The 20,366-nt window shown below is 48.3% G+C and overlaps 6 protein-coding genes across 6 annotated transcripts in view; 2 read left to right on the top strand and 4 right to left on the bottom strand.

The window, feature by feature from the left end:
• Positions 1 to 79, top strand: part of Pmar_PMAR020866 (conserved hypothetical protein) — a gene marked incomplete at both ends in the record, with an annotated part of 920 nt that extends 841 nt beyond the window's left edge. The window contains one exon of the mRNA XM_002782243.1: positions 1 to 79. This exon is cut by the window's left edge and continues 4 nt beyond it. Within this exon, the coding sequence (XP_002782289.1) occupies positions 1 to 79 (79 nt within the window).
• Positions 80 to 1,067: 988 nt separating this feature from the next.
• Pmar_PMAR020865 (hypothetical protein) lies at positions 1,068 to 7,940 on the bottom strand (the record flags this gene model as incomplete). Its single annotated transcript, XM_002782242.1, has 23 exons — positions 1,068 to 1,210; positions 1,253 to 1,436; positions 1,484 to 1,672; positions 1,944 to 2,114; positions 2,169 to 2,305; positions 2,349 to 2,501; positions 2,550 to 2,631; positions 2,685 to 3,029; positions 3,076 to 3,207; positions 3,432 to 3,655; positions 3,706 to 3,935; positions 3,984 to 4,234; positions 4,334 to 4,408; positions 4,457 to 4,574; positions 4,625 to 4,966; positions 5,017 to 5,246; positions 6,065 to 6,223; positions 6,269 to 6,433; positions 6,590 to 6,647; positions 6,853 to 6,929; positions 6,987 to 7,132; positions 7,316 to 7,623; positions 7,822 to 7,940. 23 exons carry the CDS (start codon positions 7,938 to 7,940, stop codon positions 1,068 to 1,070), a joined length of 4,038 nt encoding a protein of 1,345 aa, XP_002782288.1.
• Positions 7,941 to 10,940: 3,000 nt separating this feature from the next.
• Pmar_PMAR020864 (conserved hypothetical protein) lies at positions 10,941 to 12,314 on the top strand (the record flags this gene model as incomplete). Its single annotated transcript, XM_002782241.1, has 9 exons — positions 10,941 to 10,948; positions 10,992 to 11,132; positions 11,204 to 11,335; positions 11,382 to 11,451; positions 11,498 to 11,625; positions 11,670 to 11,763; positions 11,808 to 11,876; positions 11,921 to 11,995; positions 12,210 to 12,314. The coding sequence occupies 9 exons, from the start codon at positions 10,941 to 10,943 to the stop codon at positions 12,312 to 12,314; spliced, it is 822 nt and encodes a 273-aa protein (XP_002782287.1).
• An 88-nt stretch (positions 12,315 to 12,402) lies between these two features.
• Positions 12,403 to 14,213, bottom strand: Pmar_PMAR020862 (hypothetical protein; the record flags this gene model as incomplete). The annotated part of the gene is made up of 7 exons (XM_002782240.1): positions 12,403 to 12,679; positions 12,726 to 12,837; positions 12,892 to 13,242; positions 13,385 to 13,442; positions 13,588 to 13,664; positions 13,761 to 13,865; positions 13,963 to 14,213. 7 exons carry the CDS (start codon positions 14,211 to 14,213, stop codon positions 12,599 to 12,601), a joined length of 1,035 nt encoding a protein of 344 aa, XP_002782286.1. The 3' UTR covers positions 12,403 to 12,598.
• Positions 14,214 to 16,449: 2,236 nt separating this feature from the next.
• Pmar_PMAR020861 (conserved hypothetical protein) lies at positions 16,450 to 18,072 on the bottom strand (the record flags this gene model as incomplete). Its single annotated transcript, XM_002782239.1, has 10 exons — positions 16,450 to 16,454; positions 16,499 to 16,724; positions 16,880 to 16,983; positions 17,036 to 17,192; positions 17,234 to 17,313; positions 17,364 to 17,451; positions 17,502 to 17,583; positions 17,628 to 17,714; positions 17,761 to 17,929; positions 17,976 to 18,072. The coding sequence occupies 10 exons, from the start codon at positions 18,070 to 18,072 to the stop codon at positions 16,450 to 16,452; spliced, it is 1,095 nt and encodes a 364-aa protein (XP_002782285.1).
• A 309-nt stretch (positions 18,073 to 18,381) lies between these two features.
• Positions 18,382 to 19,899, bottom strand: Pmar_PMAR020860 (conserved hypothetical protein). The gene is made up of 9 exons (XM_002782238.1): positions 19,831 to 19,899; positions 19,700 to 19,786; positions 19,571 to 19,652; positions 19,434 to 19,521; positions 19,308 to 19,387; positions 19,104 to 19,260; positions 18,707 to 18,810; positions 18,611 to 18,661; positions 18,382 to 18,560 (listed from the first exon to the last, which is right to left on the bottom strand). Exons 2-9 carry the CDS (start codon positions 19,777 to 19,779, stop codon positions 18,396 to 18,398), a joined length of 807 nt encoding a protein of 268 aa, XP_002782284.1. The 5' UTR covers positions 19,780 to 19,786; positions 19,831 to 19,899; the 3' UTR covers positions 18,382 to 18,395.
• Between the last annotated feature and the right edge of the window lie 467 nt (positions 19,900 to 20,366).

Genomic DNA, 20,366 nt, shown 5'->3' with positions numbered 1-20,366 from the left:
GGGTTCTATTGCTCCTGCTACTACAGTGGCCAGTACTGCTCTTCCCACTACAGTTACGGTCACTACTACTTCGACGTAACTCACCGGGCGAGGGTGTTGGGACGGCAAGCCTATGTTGCATCATTCACGCAAATTCTAATGAGTTACAACCTGCTGATTCTGAGCTGAATCGCACGTATATCTTCATCATTCACGCGTCAATCGCATCATCTAGAGTAACTCGTTGATTACGAGTCGTAGTGTTAGCTAGCATGCTTTTCAAGAATTCATGAAAAAGTGTTGGGCTAGTAAATCGGGTAGAATTGTAATCAAAACTGGGGCTCGAACAGGTAACATCCAAGCCGTAGCTTTGAAGTACTCCTTCTGATGCTGACCTAGCCCACTTCAGATGGGCAACTGCGGATCGTAACTGTGAGGACCACAAAGAACCAGTTCAGGAGTATGTGAGGCTCGCCCCTACATCGATTATTTTGGTCGGGCGACTGGTATGTTACATGCCGCGTCGGTCTGAGATGATACTTCTCTCGAGCAACCTCTTGCTCCTTCAACTCACGTTGTCACTGATACGTCAGTACACTCAGGAGCGTCATGCATCAATGAAGGCACCGGAGCGAAATTCGGAGTTGTCGAATGTTCTTGTGATCGAAGGACCTGAATGCATGGTGCGACTGAGGCACTGTTGCTGCAATACGGGGATCATGCCTCCCAGTAACTGACTTGTATGCAGCGGTATAGCTATATACATTCTTATACGATTTGATGCAGAAGCATGCTATACTCAGAACGATGGTTACACCAGGGTGATTACAACGAGGTTAATTAGTATCTTCTTTAGTAGACGAATTACCCAAGAATGACGATGAGACGGAAATGTGATGAATTATAGTCGCCGCGTTACGCCTAGAGAATGCAGGAGGGCCTCGCTGCGTCATCATCTCCCAGTTCAAGCGGCTTGTGCCGACTGGGATTTCTAGGTCGACGCATGTCACTGTGGATACTCTCACAGCACAAAACTAAGAGTGTTCAGGAAATGACGTTGAATGATACACAATGTAACGTAATGATGACTAGAAGCGGCCGATTCGTTGCCGTTGTTTGATGGTACGTGCCAAGACATCACGCTCTTCAAATGAAAAAGCATCGAGAGGTGGCTGTAGGGATTCGTCGTAGGTTTGACGTATTATTGCGAATCCCGGCTGCAGTGACAAATCTGAATAAACACTATAATGCAAAGACAACTATTTTGTGTTACCCGATCCTGCAGCCGCTATAGTCCCGTTCGAGCAGGTCGGACATGTAAAGCTGGTCGCGTCTGGTGACACACCAGCACATTTCTGGTGATACCACTTATCGCACACATCGCAAGTGATCCATGCGTCAGTGTCAGTGTAGAGAGTCGTCACAACATTACAGATTTCACACATGTCTGTGTACACCTGTAAAAGCACCCGTTCACAACACACTCCGATCGTAACAAGCTCACCGTTGAGAAGTGACGGCAGCATTCGACTATGTAAAAGAACCTCATCTGCATAGTATTGCGAATATAGTCCTCCACCGGTGGTGCCAGGACCGGATTATCGCAAGCACGTGGTAACAAAGGAGCATCAGGCACACGCTCGGGGTGCTCGAAAATGTCGGTGCATCTCAAATTGTGGGTTGCCCAGTATTCCTAACAACATTGTCGATTTGATGAAGTACAAAAAAGACTAAGAATATCCCACAAAAACACGCAGTGTGAGAAAATATGCGCACGGTCAACTACATGTGTTGGTGACAATATGGAAATTCTGAGGAAATTTCGGGAAATTTTCGTTGATTTCTATCCACTTCTACCCAAGTTCGTATATAAACTTCTGAGATCAGCTGGAGAAAGCGCTCATATATTCCAACACTGAAAATACCTGCCTCCATTCAATAAACAATGTCGAAGACCTTCTTACCAAAGTTCGCCGGTCGCCGACCCAAGGCCTAGGTCTGGTCCTATCGAGACCCAAATTGTGTACGAGGCATTGTGCTCGGACTCGCCAGTCGAAGGCCGCTTCGATGATTGTAACCACTCTGTACTCGATCACAAGCGCCAGAGGCAAACGGTCGATCTTCAACAGAACTTCCTGAACAAACCAAAAGATCCCTGGTTCGATTCCCACAGATGTCATTTTTCCTACCAGTAAGTCGTCCACTGTGACCATCACCAACGGCTTAGTCTGTTCATCATCATCCGCGGTAGCTCCTTCAACAACTCCTGATTGGACCTCCATATTCAGACGCGTTTCCCATGGCTCGCAATCAGCCGAACTCGCGCCTGAAACACCTTCAAACCACAAACTCCCCACCAGGCAACCAACCCTTGACAGAAGACGGCCGAAGGACTTTAAACCTCCTCAGAATAGCCCGAACACTCCTCATCGTATAAACCAACACTTTATAGATCTTCTTCACGTCGGGCACCTTCAATCGCAGCCGCCTACTCCACGCCAGCAGTGCTATACAATCCGACACTGAGAACTCCATATGTCCACTATTAACTGTCACATGCTCGCGCTCACCTGTAGGCTTAGGATTCTGCAATCTCCTCATCAACGTCTCCTTCTCAGTTCTCCTTTGCTCTGCAGTCATCGTAGCGAGTATCTCAAGAGACACAAAATATCCACAATGCGCATGCGTGCAACAAAGATACCAACCCGCCGTCTCTTCCTAATTTCCACTTCCACCGGAGGCTCAACCCTCGACACTCTCGGGGCGTCCCATGGGACCAAATCCAAGATGCGCATTGAGTACGGCAACGATTCAGATGGGGTCTCCGTTGAGAGTAACTCGAGTGCTTTGCTCCTTCTCGCATGCTTCTTCGATGGATAATACAGCGGTAGTGGATACGCATAGTCCGGAACACCATCAGCGCCGGGGTGGACTCTGCCGCTAACTATAGCCTCTCGAACTGCCAGCTCAATGACACTGTTGACATCCTCGTCAACAACAGCATCCTCGTTTTCCGCCACTTCACTAGTGTGCTCCAAATATCGGTGAATCTGATGGCCGAACCGCTGCCAACCACAGAGCAACTTATGACCCTACCTGTCCCTCTAGTGTGGCGGCCTCCTCCACTGCTCTCTCCAACTCAGATAGTAGATGCCCATCGCAAGTGAAGGCCGCATGCCTGAGCTCAGGTGGGCACTCCGCAGGGCCCTCCGTGAAGCTTTCTTCGGACTGAAACAAAAGTAAAAGCAGTATGGCAAAACACGCATATTTTCAACTACATGTGTTGTCAACAAAATAGGAAAACTCGAGGAAAATGTGAGATATTTTCGTTTTCTTGAAGACTTCACCCCAAGTCGTGTGTAAATCTTCAAATCGAAACTCCTGAGCTCGTCAGCGAGTAAACCAAACGTATATTCCAACGCTAACCATACCACACCACCGACAGCACCTACTCCCGGGGACTTCAAAACTCTAGTAGAGGGAGCATCGACCGAGAGGCAAATCTGTCTTGCCCTCTCCAAAGTGCATTCAGGATCAGTCAAGGCCTCCGACAATTTCTCGTTGTCCGACCTAGCACGCAGCTCTCGTGACAACCACGTGTCGGCTCCCCCTTGCACTGGCAGCTTCTTCGACTCAGCCAATAGAGAACGGAGATGGTCCTCAACCGTTTCCGTGCCTGAGTGATGCACTATGACCAACAGACCCCGGTTCGATCCCCGGTCCCACCATTTTCTCCCTCATTATTTCTGCCAGGACTGCCAGCGATGATCCTCTTCGTATAACTATCGACTATAGCCGCCATAGACTTTTGCCAATTCTCTTTAGTCTCGGCAATATGCCGCGACAGAGACCGCCACTCCTCCGACGCCGCAATGAGCTCGCGACATTTTGCAAACTGCGCATCTTCTATCGCGGCCGCCCGAATGACCTCTTCAGCACTTTGCAGGGAAATCTTCCTAACATTAGAGTCTCAAAATAACCTATTACACATACCACAATTTTACTTCTTCCTAGACCGTCGGCTCAGATAAAATGAATACCACTGGTCCGCCTCCGCGGCAGCTCTCGTAAATTCCACGTCCACCGGTACTGCCACGTCAAAGCCTTCCAACTGCGTCATCATCTTTCGAAGTGCTGCCAGTGAAAAATGCGCTTCTGAATCGGCCTCCTCCTTCTTCGCGAGAAGGTCGCCGAGCTCCACTTGCCACTCCTTCGCCGCCTCCTCCGCACCAATAGCTCCCGAGATAAACCCGACCTGTACAACAAATACTCAGTGTTGCAAATAGCGCGCGCCCAAGCAATCGATTATAATTAATGTCACCCACAAGCAAGTCGGCAACATTGAAAATCTCACCTGCATTAGGAAGACTCTATTTGCGAAACCCTTAAGAACCGGGTCCGCCTCCAGCTCCTCGACATAACGGCGGACCTACGAACATGATCATCATCATCACCACTGATTGACTCGTCACCCTACGGCTTCCAACGAGGGCTTTTCATAACCCTCCATACGCTTCTCCTTGTCATCCCAATGGAAGAGCTCTCGAGCCCTCCTCTGCCACTCTAATAAGGTGTTCACTAACGATCTCAGCGAGCTACAAACAACAATAATAACAAACTACACATCATACCACACCACCGTCACTTTTCAAACGCCTCAATGCGAGACCTAGACCGGTCGACTGCCTCCAGAAGACTCAAGAGCTGGCCAAACAGCGACAACCCTTCTAGCCCCTCAGCGGCCTTCCGCTTCTTCGTTTCGACTTCTTCCTTTGGTGACTCCTCCGTCTCTTCTTCCTTCACATCCTCTCTACTTTTCTCCAATTCCCGCACCAACTGCAAGGTCCGCCTTTCCAACTCATAATTCTCAGCGACAATTTCGTCAACCCTCGCGAGAAGCTCTGGAACTTGCACCAAGTTACTGTCGATCTCTCGTAAGACTCGACTCAAATGCTGCCAGCCAGAAATGTCAATCGGCTGAGATATCCTGAATAAAAAAGACCTCACCAGGAATTGAACCCGGGACCTTCGGCTTACTCCAACAGACTCCGACAGGCCGCTTCCACGTCGGCCAAGGTGGATATGAAATCCCACTCCCCCTCAACAGTCGAGTCCCTCACCCGATACGGTGTATACTCCACCACGGCTTCAGCCAAGCTCGGGTTGGGAGATTCCTCCAACTTCTTCTCGCCGTTCCCTATCACCGAACTTGTCACTTGCCACTCCTCCTCCCATATCGGCAACGACTCCATCAGAAAAGTACACACCTACACGTGGCATGCAGCTCAAACCGAACGGGATACACTCGAGTACTATCGGTGAAGATTCCACTACTATCATCACTACAGGTCTGTTATACTCTTTTCTTGGTGATATAGTAACGTATGCATAGGAGAGTCACGACCGTGATATGAAAAACAGCAGTTAGAACCATATTTCACGACTACTGCATACCACCGCGAATATCGCGTTTTCATCACCGAGCAATACGCCACTTCACGTAAAACGGGTGAGACTCCACAGTGTATTAATAATAACATCTCTAGAGATGTAGTATTAGGTATTGTGATAGGAACAATAAGGAGTTTACACTAATTTAAACAATGATACATGTGAAGGTGTCTCCTCCTTGGCAAGTATGGAAACCCAGCATTCCACGTAAGCTAAGTAGAGTCTCAGTCGAAAACTCCAACAAGACTCACATGTTGTGATGAAGTGTTATACACTAAAGTGGACCGGTCATATTCCTAACTTGGGAGGTATATATGAGGGCGAGCGAGAAAATCACATTATACAGTTCATGTTCACATTCACACGATATACTAAATTCACAATTGTTGTCACACGTGTTGTCATTCATTACGACACTACATCACCGTGGTCAGCCACATCACAACTTCAACCTTCCAATGCCAAACTTCACATTAGCATACTCACCCGCACACATGGAGTATATACACTGCACGACATCCGAGGAAAACATTCTCTCTGTTTCTCACTAAGAACGAATAGGTCATGAATCGCCATGTGCGAAAAACTCGAAGTTTTTCCCACTGTTTCGTGCCAGTTCGACACCCGTCCCTACTTTCTCTATCTCCACTAGCGTATGCTCAAAGTCAGCTGCTCCTAGCAGGGGTAGGTCCGCAAGAGAAACTCTACCACGCCCTTCACTTTTCTGCAAGATCTTCAGCGATTTCGGATAACTCTCACTGAGTCTTTCCAATGACGAGGAGCTCAAAGGGACCTAATCCGTATCATACCACGTCAAGCTCAAGATATCTCAACTCACCGCTGCCACCGCTTTCCTAACATCCCATCCCCAAACCTCTTCCTTCATAGCCGCCAACAGCCCCTCGAGATCCTCCTGCTCCGCCTTTGTCCCGCATATGCCGGTCCTCATATAATCCATGAATAGGAAGGAGAGGGCTCTAAGTCCTCCAGCTGGGCGCGGGAACTGATAATCAGATAAATATATGTTCGCTTCCCTCACCCCAGCTCACCCAAATACGCGTACTAAAATCAATGAGAATTTCCCTAAATTTTCTCATAAATTGTTCATATTCTAACCAACACATGTACTTGACCACATCAAAATTATGTACTTGACCACATTAAAATTTCCCCCCTTGCCAGCAACAGCAACTTCAAAGTCGTAGACTCCCACCAACCTACCACAGCCAGGTCCTCTATAAGGGACCTCTTCCTCCTCTCCCACGTATCGACCTCAGCCGCCACGCGACATATCTTCCCATACAAAACTTCATCTCGAAATTTCAACTCTTTCCACTTTTCCTCAACTTCACAAATATCCCACAACTCGGCAAAAAATCCAAATTTTCCCCAATTTCCCTTTCGTAAAGTGCCACTTCCCACCGTATTTCCTCTACCAAGTTCTCCATAAAAGCCGAGCCGATCCCCGCGGGCCCCTCCCCTAGCCCCGTCCTAGGCCCCTGTTCATCAATCGACAACCGATCACAACCCGAGCAAATCTTCCTCGTATAACCAACCTCCCAATTCTTCACCGCCGCCTCAGCCTTCCTCTCCCACTCCTCTGCTACCTCCACCGCAACTTTGAGATTTCTCAAACATTCGGATAAATCCACAGCTTTAGTGATCCCACTCTGTGCGATTTCCTCCAGCACTACCCTACCCTCTACCACCGCCCTAGGACTACTGCCACCCTCCAGCAGTCCTCTACACCTCTCCTCCCACGCCTCCCCCCGCTTTATTAACGACTCCAACCTACGACACACCTCCGGCACGCATACCCGAGGCAGCTGAGCATGCTCATCCCACAGCTCTCGGAGGCCTTCCAGTGAGAGAACTCCCCCACTACCTAGTCCACCACCCTCATCCACAGCCAATGCCCGACTCGCACGCTCTCTCCACATGGTAGCAGCCTCCTTACCCTCCTCCAACGCTACCAGCAGCCGATGGGCCTCTGCAGTGTCCGCTTCCAATGCCCGAGATTTGAAGTCTTCTAGAAGCTCCTCAACAGTGTGAAGAGGAATTCGGCTCCTTTTCCCCGACTCGATTTTTCCCCGCGCTTTTCTCACCCACTCTAACAATTCGGGATCATTGGAGCTCGTGGGGTCCCCCAACTCCCCCTCCTCCACGGCAGCTGATTTCGATATCGATAAGCGCCTGATGATGACAACGAAAATGACAATCCTGATGGGAATAGGAAATGTTCACCTTCTTCAGCTGAGTTGAGAAGCTTTCTCACTTGTTATACAATTCTACATATAAATTCCGATACACATGTACAGAACCCCAAAATTTTTCCCAATTTTAGCATTCTGTCAGACCCTACGCATATTTCCCAACATTAGAGTCACTCACCTCAGTGCACTAGCCGGTATCACTTCCAGCGCTTCCCCCTCCCTAACCAACTGGTCCCTCTCCTCCTCCCTCCACCTCCCCTGAGCTACCCTAGCCTCGAACGCCTCTGTAGGGCCCATTATACGATGGAGTGCCGCAACCTAATGAACAGCGACACATGCCTCGATACCCCCCACCCTCCAGTAGCTTTGAAAAATGACACCCCCAGGGTTTGATAACGACACTAGGGAAAATGATTTTCCTAATGTAATGACATTCATACGAGAAACTATTCGAACAATGTGTTCCTAGCCAGAAAGTAGAATATTCAAAATGAGTTTCTCCCCGGGAAAATTATAGGTTCCTAGATTATCCCCTCCCCCTGCGGGACCGACCTGAGGATGCAAACCATCGTATACTCTCTCTAATATTCGGCCCTCACTCCACAGCGCCGTAGCCTCCTGCATAGTTATCCTCCTGTCCTGCTCCAGCACTGTCTCCACCTCCTCATTCCACTTTTCCAACCTCTCAAGTGTCCTACCCAGGGATCGAACCTCGGCCACTTGCCATTGGTTCCGTCTCAAAGTTCGTCCTCCCAGCGCTGTACTCACCAGCATGCTTTCCTCATACCAATCTCTTCCCTCCGACGGGACCCTCGCCGGCTCCGGGCCCCCTCGGGCCTCCAGTGCGGTCATCACAGTATCAACATCCACTTGCAAAAACGGACCAGGGCAACTACTCTTCACGACCCTATCGCCGAGTTCCGCTGCTAATGCTGTCAACTCCGGAGTTCGCCGCGTTTCATCAGGCCTGGCCACCCCCCTCCTCAGCCGTTTTATTTCCTCTTGCTTCTCAGTCGGCAACACCAGCGGCACTACGACTTGATAATTTGCTCCCACCCGACTAGAATTTTGGGAGCTACGGTACTGTAAAAAGCGCATATTATAATTCCCCTGCTCCGCAGCATGGCCCTCCCCTTCACCACCACCCTTGAACTGATGTGCCGAAGTTGTTGATGATGATGAGGATACAGTCGTAGCCATAATAAGCAGACAAGAGTAACGATACCCTAACAAGAATTCAAGGCTATCCTATGCTGGGACGATCAAGAGCCCAACACTACTCTCCACTGTTGAAGAGGGAGGGGACTGGGAGCATACGGAATACAGCTGGGGTCAATAGTAGTGCATGACCCATGGGCCCTCGACTGCTAGGATGCTACGAGGACCGAAGGGGATGCCTTCCGTCGGGTAACGCTAGTAGAGCCTTGAGAATGAAGACTAGTGTACCGTATCACGAGTAGCTGGAGGAGTGGTATGTGTCCCATACGTATGCAAACGACCAACTCTAATCGGGAGGAATTATTAAGGCACTATAGCACCACACAAAAGCGATATTACTACTAAGTAGATATGTGCATGTTAGAGTAACAAGAATAATCGACCTGAGTTCAATACCCAGCACTTCCCATTTGGATAACATTCTAATCCTCTTCATCAGTATCAACCTTTCGCTCCCCATATTTTTTTTGAGTGGAAACTAAATTATACACGTTTGACATGGTAGATTGTACGAGCCATAGGTGAAACGTCCCCATATGACTCCATCCCCTCCTCAACATAATAATAACACTTTTACTTTTTAATCACTTACAACCGCGCACGCCCGAACTTAGCGCGCGCCCTGGACCCATCTTCTGAAAATTGAGTACAGTAGGTTGCTTACCCATAATTCACCAGGAAGGATCCACGGGGCGAAATTTAAATGGAAATTTTGGAGATAGATCGCGTGGCAGTTGGTGATGAGCACTCGTAGGAGTATCGACATCCTAATTTCAATACACAAGGCGAGGGTCAGTAGTAATAGTATCATAAGGCCTGTCCCATCTGGCTCCTACTGTGCTATATACTACAACCATGAAGGTAGTGCACTACACCCTCCCCCTCCGTAGGAGCTAGAGATTCCCCGGAGCGAAGCGACGCGAGCTGCTAGTGTTTTTAAATAGACACGCTATTATATCAAAATTTTGGGTAATAAGCCAAAATCAGTCGGTAAAAGATAAAAAAATGGTATTTTTTCAAAAGAAGTGGTAAAATTACTAAAAATCCGCGAAAAATTGGCCTGGAGATGCTGTCATAGCTCAAACTAGAGGATATCGGTGTGGATGAGGATAACGTATATGAGGTCTATAACTCCAATTTGGAAGCTTTCAGTAGTAAAGTGTTCATGCCGTTGTCGCCACTACTAACCACCAACAGTAGTCTCCTCCTATCAGCAGCCGCTCGAGGGTGCTCTTCCGTATCCTATCGCTGCATACCACGACGGTTCTGTACCACACCAGCTGTTACTCAACCTGAACAACAGCCTCATAAATGGAGAGGCCCTCTAGCCTTCGGTACTACTATCAGGAAGCGTCACGCGCCACAAAATTCCGCCTCTAGGTGCCGCCCTGGGCCTGGGGCTGGCCGGTCTGGTAGCCTACGACCCGAGCGTGATAGACCAAATCAGGACGGCCATGTCGAATGATCATCTGACGGAAGCAGGGGATAAGGCGTTCACTACGCTGGAGAAGAAGGATCGGGATGAGCTCAAATTCGTGGGGAAAATGATACCAAAAATGGAGGATGAGCAGTTCGATACGACTGACAATATTATACTAGTGGTAGTACCGGGGGAAAAGATGATATACATGTGTCGGTGATAATTTGGAAAATTTGGGCAATTTTCGTTGGTTTTTATACACTTCCATCTCAAGTCGTGTGTGAATTTTCATAATGTAACCAGGCGAGCAATTCCAACATATATTTCAACACTACTTGACGTTGTTTCAGACATTCAGCTCAGACCAACAGCGGCGAGAACGTCTGCTGCAGCTCGGGTGCTTCATACGAGATTTGAGGGACATCGCTCTTGCCAAAAGGGTCGCTGAGAAAACCAGCAATATCGAAAATGTGAGTCATGTTGGAAATTAGAGAATTTTTTCTCTCATGCGAGTGTTGCAGACACATTTTTACTATGCGGTTGCACCGGGGGCCTCAGCAGACCAAAAATTGGATTTCATACTGTACAAAGGCCAGAGGCGGCAGAAGGTGCAGCTGAGCGGGGAGGGACGGGAATCATCCGAAAAAGTCGTCGAGGAAATGGAAAAGTACTGGGCGTATCTGCTTCGAAGTGAAAGAAAATTTATTCAGATTTTTCGAGCCTGTGTGCCGACCTTTGGAGGACCTCCCTAAGTTCCCTGAGGAATGTCCTGTTGAGGAAGTCAGCGCTCTGAACTTCTATGATAGAGTTATAGCGGCTGCTAGACCCGACATGGCGATACTACTGCAAATGTAGGGCTGGGTTTGTGGCCTCAACTTGGACCTATTTTGTATCTAGCCATGTTGGACCTTGGATATGTCAGGTATGAGGATTCTTGTTTCCTTTGCTTCCTCATGCGGCCCTTCATAAACCAGTTGGAAGACACTTTCCGCCGTGCACATCTTCCTATTACTATTAAGCGTCTCAACATCGAGAAGAACGATTTTCCCCTGGGGTAAAACGATCCTCTCCCAGTCCCACAACACCGTCCGGTTCCCCAGGTGCCCAGTAGCAAGAGGCACACCAACGTTTGTCCTTTACCGCGGGTACTCTCCCAAGCCAGATAAGTTGGTGAGTTTCCTCCTGATGTGGTTGCTGGTCATGGTCTGGAGGTTAGGCAGAATTCCGACCTAGGGATATCGTCGACCGAATTCGAACGGACCTCCTGCATGAACATCCCGGAATAACGTTATCAGAGCATTTACTGCGGAAATGGGAGGGGATGGTAAATCAGGTCTCTCAGAGGTACTCACCATACCACACTTCCTACACATCACGATAGTGCTAAGGTTCCAACTCTTATCACAACTCATTATGTGGAATACAGAACTCGAGAAGTCACAGATGGTCCTTGCTGGTGTTAGCAGTGATGCTCCGGAAGCGGTGAGGCTACTTTTGCTCACCGTAATTCGTTCACATCGCCTCAGGACATGGCGATGAACGAGTATCTGGTTATGGCCAGCTCGGGTGACGATAAGCAGTTGTTCACTACAGTGGTAAGCGTGGTGACACGAGGATAGGAAAAGGGAATTCCCATCAGGTGTCTGAGATAATGTCCGCCGATATGAGACGGACGGACCTCTTGGATGAGAATATCAAATACTTGAACAAAGAAGTAAGGGAAATGGAAAGGGGGTATCGGGTATATGAGTCGACAACACGGCTCAGTAATAATAGCATTTTGCACACTAGCCCACAAGAGAGCAATTCAGCCTATTAAATTGGCTCGTTTATCACGCCAGTGAATGGTGTCCAGAGGGCGCCATGGTACTCCCTTTGCTCTCAGCATCGTCGTCATTAAGTGTACGGTTGGTAGTTTTATGTGATAGGTGATGAACGCGGAAATGGATGCGTTGGTAATGGCGGAGATGATGGCTGAGAATGTTATTCAATTAGAAGAGGAAAAAGGAGAGGTCTCTGAGCGTATTGCCTAATGTTTCTCTACGGTGTATTGTTGCGTAAGTAGTGACAACAACGCGAAGAAGTGATGTACCATCCAAGAACGCAATACGTATGCAACATACATGAGAAATCTCTATCTACTGGTAGTTTGAGCATTTTTATTACATTCGGGAATGTATTCAATGTAAATCAACTACAAAGGTGCAGTCGAGTTGACTGTCATCATGAGGAATACATCTACTGCACGAGAAGAAGTTGTGGGGACAATGAAATAGTAAAAAGATTCTCAGAACTTCCGAACATATAAGAATTCGAATCACACCATCACCCCCTTCCCGGGAGTCGTCAGCGACATTGCTGGGGGCATTGCCTCTTTTGGTGCTCCCTTCTTCTGACTCTAAAAAAGGCGTCATGAACTGACAATATTTGTATTGGAAACTCACAAGAGCTTCAGCGTGTTTGATAGCCTCGTAGAAGTCCTGTAAATGTAGTAGCTGAGCGTAGGTTATTGGTAGAGAATCCGAGTCGGCCGCCACATGCAACGAAGTAGAAGACCTAGCATGAAGTAGACACGTACGCTAGGAAAGAGAGTAGAGCACGCGTACGTACACCTTCCTCGCGGCCTCAGCCCAGTAGTCGGTTTCCAAATGGCCACCAAGGGGAGTGCTAGTAGTAGAAGTAGCAGCAGGAGCAAGACCGCTCTCATCACCCACGGTATATGTCCCGTTCGGCGATGTTTGTGAATGTGGTATAAACTCTGGGGCATCCTTGGACAGCTTGCGTGTTGGGTGAGTAAGGGACTCGGAGGCTTTGCGGGTTTCCAATGGAATGACGCAGATCTTCTTCTCCTCAGACTTCCCACTCGCCTCAGTCTTCTCCCCTTTCTTCACCGCCGTCTCCTTTGTTTTTTTGATCTCGGCAACAGCCTCCGTAGTTTCTTGAGGTGCAGCTATCTTGCCGCTGAAAGACATTCATCAGCCGTTGAGGCCGGCGGCGGCCAAGAATGCTCAACGAACGATCGCAATCAATGGTTATTGAAGGCAATATGTTTTACACGCATGTACAGAAGATGGCGCGCTCGTCCGTCCCATCACCCGATTACGCTGCGATGAGCTTCTCAAGCGCTTTTGGACCTCCAGGGAAATGATGATACTTCGTGACTAAAAATGAATCGGTACTACGTGACCAAAATACAAAAAATAACAACTGCGAGATTCGAACTCGCGCCCTTTCGGACCAGCGCCTGAAGCTGGCGCCTTAGACCGCTCGGCCAAACTGTCGATATAAAATAGACGTTCAACTCACCTTGGACGTTTGTTGGAACGAATTTACCACCTTCCAGAGACAGATCGAATGTAACCTCATCATCGGCCGTTGGGAACCTAAAGAAGATTAAACCAGTCAGTAACATAGATGCGGCATGTAAAACACAACAATTTGTATATCCTCCTATTATAATTCCCTACGTAAAGACCCACCAGAACTCCTTCCCTCCAGAGTCTTTGAAGGAATCCTTAGTAACTTCCAGGTCGCCTTTGACCTCCGTAGAAGATATCATGCCCCGACCTCGCTTAACCCAGAACCTACTTATCGTAATCCAGGATGAGAAATTGTCCCAAAGCGCCGCCGCCCTTCAATGGGGTCATAAAACTTCAACATCAAATGGAGTGTAGTTCTCACCACTGAATTCGTCCAGTGTATCGGGAAGATCCTCCAGCTTTGGACTGAATGTTGCCACCCACAGGCTTCGTGGTATCCTTTTCCTTGTCTGACTTGTCGTCACCCTTTCTTGTCACTACCCCTGTTTTCTTCGCAACAGGAGAGCTAGCAGCAGAAGTAGGAGCTGTGTGCAGACCAGTGTCAGCTTCGGTGCCCTTCTCAACAGATTCCACCGGGTTAGTTGTACTTTTGCGTGCTTTGGTAGTCGGCATTGTTTGAAATGACGATAAATGATACTACTTCAAACACGTAGTAGTTCTAACCAACTATTGACCCACTCAAACTCAGTGCAGTAATACCATTAAAGCACATGGTCACGGTTTAATTCTATAAGAAATTATCGGTCTTCGTCTCTCCGGCTTTCAGAGCCGAGGCCTATAATGCACTCATGAGTGAATCGAAGTGGTGCCTCGGCGTATACCTCTTGAAGATCCTCCTCCTCTTCCTTAGCCAACAAGGGCTCGTATAGCTCGACGATGCCCGTACGTGACGTCGCGTCATTCCCATCTTCCGAGAAAAGATATCTACCTCCAGTACGCACAGTTGATATCAACTGCTTCCCATCAGCTCCGATGAGATGCATCAATGCTGGAGTACACGGGGCTTACTTCCACATAGTATAGCCAGCTGAGGCTGCCAAGCTCGCTGCCGCTACACCGATGGACCCTCCTGCCATCAGAGCCGACGTGGTGCCTGCTAGCCGCCTTACAAGAGCGCTGTCCTGAGCCATACACCTCACCTGAGGCCACTGTCGCTGCAGCTCCGCATCCAACAGTGCAAGCTCCCGCCACTGCTGAGAGTAGAAGCTCCGCCATAGACGATAATACACACCGCCCAGAATGGTGATGAGGTACTCAACTCAAGGGCAGGCAGGACCAGTGAATAGCAACAGAAAAACCAACTGACGAAGGACTCACACATCCACGTACCACCTTTACTGGTCGTAGAATGTGGTAAGAGTGCCTCAGCTGTGTATCTTACTAAGCAACTCATATCCATCGAGTAGTACGATTCAACGCCTCCCGAATACCCTAGTCTTTCCAACTGCAATCGACTCGGCAGAAACAGTCCAGGACCAGGAGGGTATGACCCAAGCCGACCTTTACCCATGACGTTGGTTCGAATCAACATAGTGATGGTCAAATACCAAGACTAGCCGACATATCACTTCCCCCCCCCCCACTCACCGGTGAGCATACGAGAAGGATCACTCGAAGGGTCATTGGTGACAGGAGCCATCCGTCAAGCCGTAATCAATGCAGTAGCGTCCGCCAACTCCCATCCTTATCGGCATGCTACTTTTGATACCCTCACTGCACCTCACGGCACTTCCAGTCTGAACTGAGAGCCCGAAACCCGATTCGATACAGAAGCCCTCGACCCTAGCTACTACTACTTTATCCACTGTTTAAGTCTTCGATAAGTGGACTGCCGAAATCAATTTCACGGTGGATACTATTGGAACGTATACACGACCAAACCCTTTTACACTTTGATTGATCGCCACATAAAATTCACCTCTTCCATACGTAGCGCATTCATGTTGGTATGACCGTCAACAACATCGGAAAACACGTCTGCTTCTTCGATGCAGTACCGAAATTCACACACGATTCTGAGTGAAAACGCACAAAGCCCAAACTAGAATTTTCCCCAACACCCGTAGTTGACCAAGTACATATTTTTGTATGCTACTAGCAACCAATCCTCCACCTCGGAGCCTACAAGATGTGTTCAGTGACCTTTCACAATTCCCATCTACGGACAGCTTTGAATAGCATCAACACATATAATGACCACAGACCAATGCAGTACCACACCGAACCATTCACGTCGTCACTCCACGAAGAGAACAACACCTCGCAAATTTATCCTCGGCATGGCATGTGGCATGTAAGTCTTACCCGAGAGCAGAGCGTAGATGCTCCAGAGGACATCAAGCTATCCCGATAAAGAATACGATAGGATGAGAGTTCCTCACATCGCATACACTGCACGATAACTACTGCACATCGCTCCGCCCCTCATACTACATATCAACACAACACGATATAGTTATAATCAATCAAGGATCAATACCGTCACACCAGTGAAAGTAGTCATTATCGAGCAATAGACGGCAGCATCATCACCATCATCGTACTCATTGGTATCAACCATGGCCCTCAAGTTCAACAGTCAAGGGCAGGGCGGCGAGAAATCATTTACAACCGCACACTGTGAGCACTGCCTCGCATTTTAGAATGTGGAATCTTACAGAGATTTCAAAGCCGACGGCGATCGGTCAACAGTATTCGCAATTCAACCCTACTACGGAGATGGACTACGAAGTATATCATAATCCTTCTCAATGTTAGAATAAAATAAAGTAAAATTCATACGGCACACGTCGCGTAAAGAGATTGTTGGGACCTCAATTGAAATCAACTATATTCTCAACGGAGCTCATTAACCTGACAACACATTCGCAACCTGAAGAATCTCGAACCATCATTACCTCCACTCGGCGGTGACACGCCAAGTTCCAAATCTCTGTCACCAGGAGACGCTCTGGTACTGACTGACGACACCTTCTGATGCTCACTGCTGCTACGGCTGCTTTTGCCAGTGCCACTTGATGGCACTGCTGTTGGATACTCCTCCACACCTTCCTCATCATCTTCACCATCGGACACTCCAGGCGACGAGATTGACTCATCGGTCATTCGGAAGTCATTTGGCACCTAATCACGAGCTATACCACCGACGACGACGACCACCCAAGACAATAACACTTACGAAGTGAGCAAAGGTAACCCACATGCATGGTACCGCATATGCAGCAACGACCTGGATAACGACACTCAAATGTATGGGGGACAGACCGTGAACTGCTTACCACATCAACACTGTAATGTGATCGAGAGGCCACTATGAGGAAGGCTTGAAGGATTGTCAGCAACAGGACAAAAATCTTGAGGTACTTATTGCTACTGTATCGGACTGAAGAGGAAAAGACCGTCGGTTCAAAACCCGCATGATGCATTTTTCCTACATATTCCGCATGTAACAATAATCGTATACATCATATGACCCGAAAATATCAGATCACTGCAGCCCCCAGAGGTGAAAAGCCGCGTTAGAATAACACCCCAATCGCTTGGAGGGTTGAATTCATTTTCAGCACAATGCTGTGCTGATCCCGGAAGTAACTACAGCACTAACTCCACAACCGCCAATGCCCTAGACTTACTGTAACCATGAAAGTGACAAGACGAGCATATGTTGCCAAACTGGCGACTACTCCCCATCGCCACAGCATATTCATAGCCCCTGAAAAACGACAAAAATGAGCGGAGCGAAGCAGACCCATATCCCCTTACGATGAGGGAATGGGAAGAATAAAGGCCGCAATACGTAGCCGACTCCCAGTATTAAGCTGAAGTAATTAGTAATGTCACCAGGGGCCACCTGAGAGGGCTAAATCTACCCGCAGCCAAAATCACAATCTGTGACACTACCGCAGCATCGACCAGTCCACTGCCGAGCCATTCGAATGGGAAGTCGTGAATGGGATTGCCAGGCCCCTTATATGGACCATAGCTGAACGAAAAAATCATCATCCTGCTTCGCTCCGCTACACTTACACTTCATATCTCGCAGCATAGTAATAAGCCATATTGTGCACCCAATTATGCACTACTAATGTTAATACAAACCACAGAATACCCCACCTAAAAATAAAAATACAACCCGGCCGGACGCACCTTCTAGACCCACCAAGCTCCCTTTTTCAGCACAGCCAATTCTGCCGGCCATGCGCCTTTGATGTAATCAATTCTAACTCGCAACATCGCCTTCACCCGGTCCATCATCGACCTTCTACGCGGAGCCGCCGACCGAGATGCTCCCTGGAAATCGGTTTTCGATTCCTCCACTGCAGACGACTCTAAAAATGCAACAAATCTTAGCGGAGCGACGCAATTCGAGCTTACCTAAACCGAGCACATTTGAATCAGCAATCGCGTCTTCTTCCACTGTCACTAAAGCTGACCCATCACGGTAGCCTTGTGTCAAGTCGGGAGGTGACATGCTTCAGTAACACGAATAATATCCTAGCTCACTTCGGCCGATAACTCATCCAATCGCGAGCATCCCAACTCAATAGCAACTTATAGTGACAATTTTACGACGGCAACTACATTAGAAAAACCTCGTCGAGAATCCTCCTTAGAATGAAATGAATCGGCCTTATATAACCAACGTGGAACTACCGACCATAGTATATGATGAAGTCCCATCGCTGACAATGCCACCAGAAAACTACTTACAACTTCGGTTTACGAAGTAACGACCACACCGGTCGACCTTCCCACATTTGATAAATTCATACAACTTAACCGTTTCCTCCTCGGCTATGCTTGTACCGGAGAGGCAGCTGATGACGCTCCTGTAGCCCCCAGCTCCAAATCCAGCACTCCTCCGCCGACCGAACGGGCAGGGTCGACAGGCGGCCCCTCCTCAGCCGCCAAACTGGTCTTCTCGATGGGCACTGCGTTCGGACCTATGTCCTCAGGGACCTACCACAACAACACACGATGGGAAAAAAACCAAAAAACACTTTTCCTACAAAATACGCGAAAGTGCACCAAAACGCCGGTATTGTGTACGCAGCGACAATCTGAAGCGGGCCAACATCATGTGTAGAAGGTCACGTGCAACCTACCACATCCACACTATAATGAGCTCTCGATGCAACGATTACAAAACCCTGCAGGATGTTCAATGCGAGGCATGTTGCTTTAATGTACCAGTTCTGGGCGTACCGGACTGACAAAAATCCTATCGCATACACATCGCAAAACAGTCTGAACCTCCCTGAACGACTCTGATGAGTACTTCAATTCGGCTAGACGAGCGAGACAGTTCCATGTCTCGCAATATGCACCGTATTTGAGACAATACAATAAAATTGTAACACCATCATTAGTCTAATCTGAATCGTACACAAGTTCCCTTGCCAAGTAAATGAGTTCCCACACCGGGAATTCCCACAGACAGCTAGGTGCTACGAAGATTGTCATCCATAACGGTCAAAGCTCATCGTCTTTCCCTTAAGTTACATATAGCACATGTAGCAAGTATAGCATACATCATGTGGCCCGAATAGATAAGATCACTGCAGCCGCCAGACACAGACACATGGGTGAATATCTCTCCCCAGTTCTTAGGCGGATCAAACTCATCTTCCGCACAATGCTGAGCCGAACTCGGTAGCAACTGCAGTGAACCTATCTCCCAACTTTGCAGCTGATCAGTCAACTCACAGTAAAAATGAATGAAATACACCGACCCGTAACGGTGAAGATGCTCATTGTCAAAACTCGCCATAGAATGTTCAATGTACCTGAGCATCAACGCCATCATGAACATTCACGACTAGCACAACCCACGTGTGGGGAACGAGAAGACAAGTGGCCTCAACGCGTAGACTATCGCTATAGCCAGCGTTATGTACAGTACGATGTCACCTGGGGGTGTCTGAGAAGGAAGACCATCCCGACCTAGTGAGAGCATTCTCACGACTCACAGACCAACCCACAAATGCCGTCCCGAACCACTCAAAACCAAAGTCATGTATTCTATTGCTGGGGCCTTTATAGGGACCATACCTGACTCATTGACCATACCGATAGCACGACCACCACGACATCGTTACACTTGGTATATACCAGCATAGTAATAAGCCATGTTGTGCACCCAGTTGTGGACCAGGAGGGAGAAGAGACCTCCTAACATGTACGGCCTGCGACCAACAACATCTTCACCTTTGCAAAGCAGAGCTCATACCATCCCTTTTTGAGAACGGCAAATTCAACTGGCCAGGCTGCCCGAATGTAGGCCTTCCTTGCTAAGAAGAATGACCGCACTGAGGAGCTTGGCATAGAAAGTAGGGAACCTGCGGGACTCACCTCACTGGGCGATCTCAAACGAATCTTCGTTTCAAGGATTTAGCGCACGCCCGAAAATCTTGACTCGAAGAAGGATTAATCTCGCTCGCCCGAAAATAGTTGATATTAAACTCCAACCAATTGACACACTCACCCCCTTTCCATTTCAAAGAGTTGGACGGTGATAAACTCAAGAACGTCGGGAGGTCGTACAGAAGAGAACACTTCTGACGATACTGTTATTGAAGGGGTTGTGCGAGGACGATAAGTAGAAAGAATGAGAGTAATGAGCAACACGAGTCATATAGCACAATTTTTTTGTGAAATTAACATCACACTGGCGACGTCGCCAAGATGCAAGTGCCTCTGTCGTAGGGAATTCACTACCTTACACTACTACAACTACATTCAGAGGCAGCGCTACAAATCTGTAAA

This window comes from Perkinsus marinus (genome assembly GCF_000006405.1).
Source record: "Perkinsus marinus ATCC 50983 genomic scaffold scf_1104296939894, whole genome shotgun sequence".
NCBI classification, from domain to species: Eukaryota; Perkinsozoa; order Perkinsida; family Perkinsidae; genus Perkinsus; species Perkinsus marinus.
Note: the sequence above shows the minus strand (reverse complement) of the source record. Positions and strands in the feature narration are given on the sequence as shown.

Coding starts and splice junctions, on each gene's coding strand:
- Pmar_PMAR020860 (XM_002782238.1), bottom strand. CDS start 19,779: ATGTTAGGAGGTCTCTTCTCCCTCCTGGTCCACAACTGGGTGCACAAC. Junction 19,522..19,570: donor CGGCATTTGTGGGTTGGTCT/GTGAGTCGTGAG, acceptor CTTCCTTCTCAG/ACACCCCCAGGTGACATCGT. Junction 18,561..18,610: donor GGTGCACTTTCGCGTATTTT/GTAGGAAAAGTG, acceptor TTGTTGTGGTAG/GTCCCTGAGGACATAGGTCC.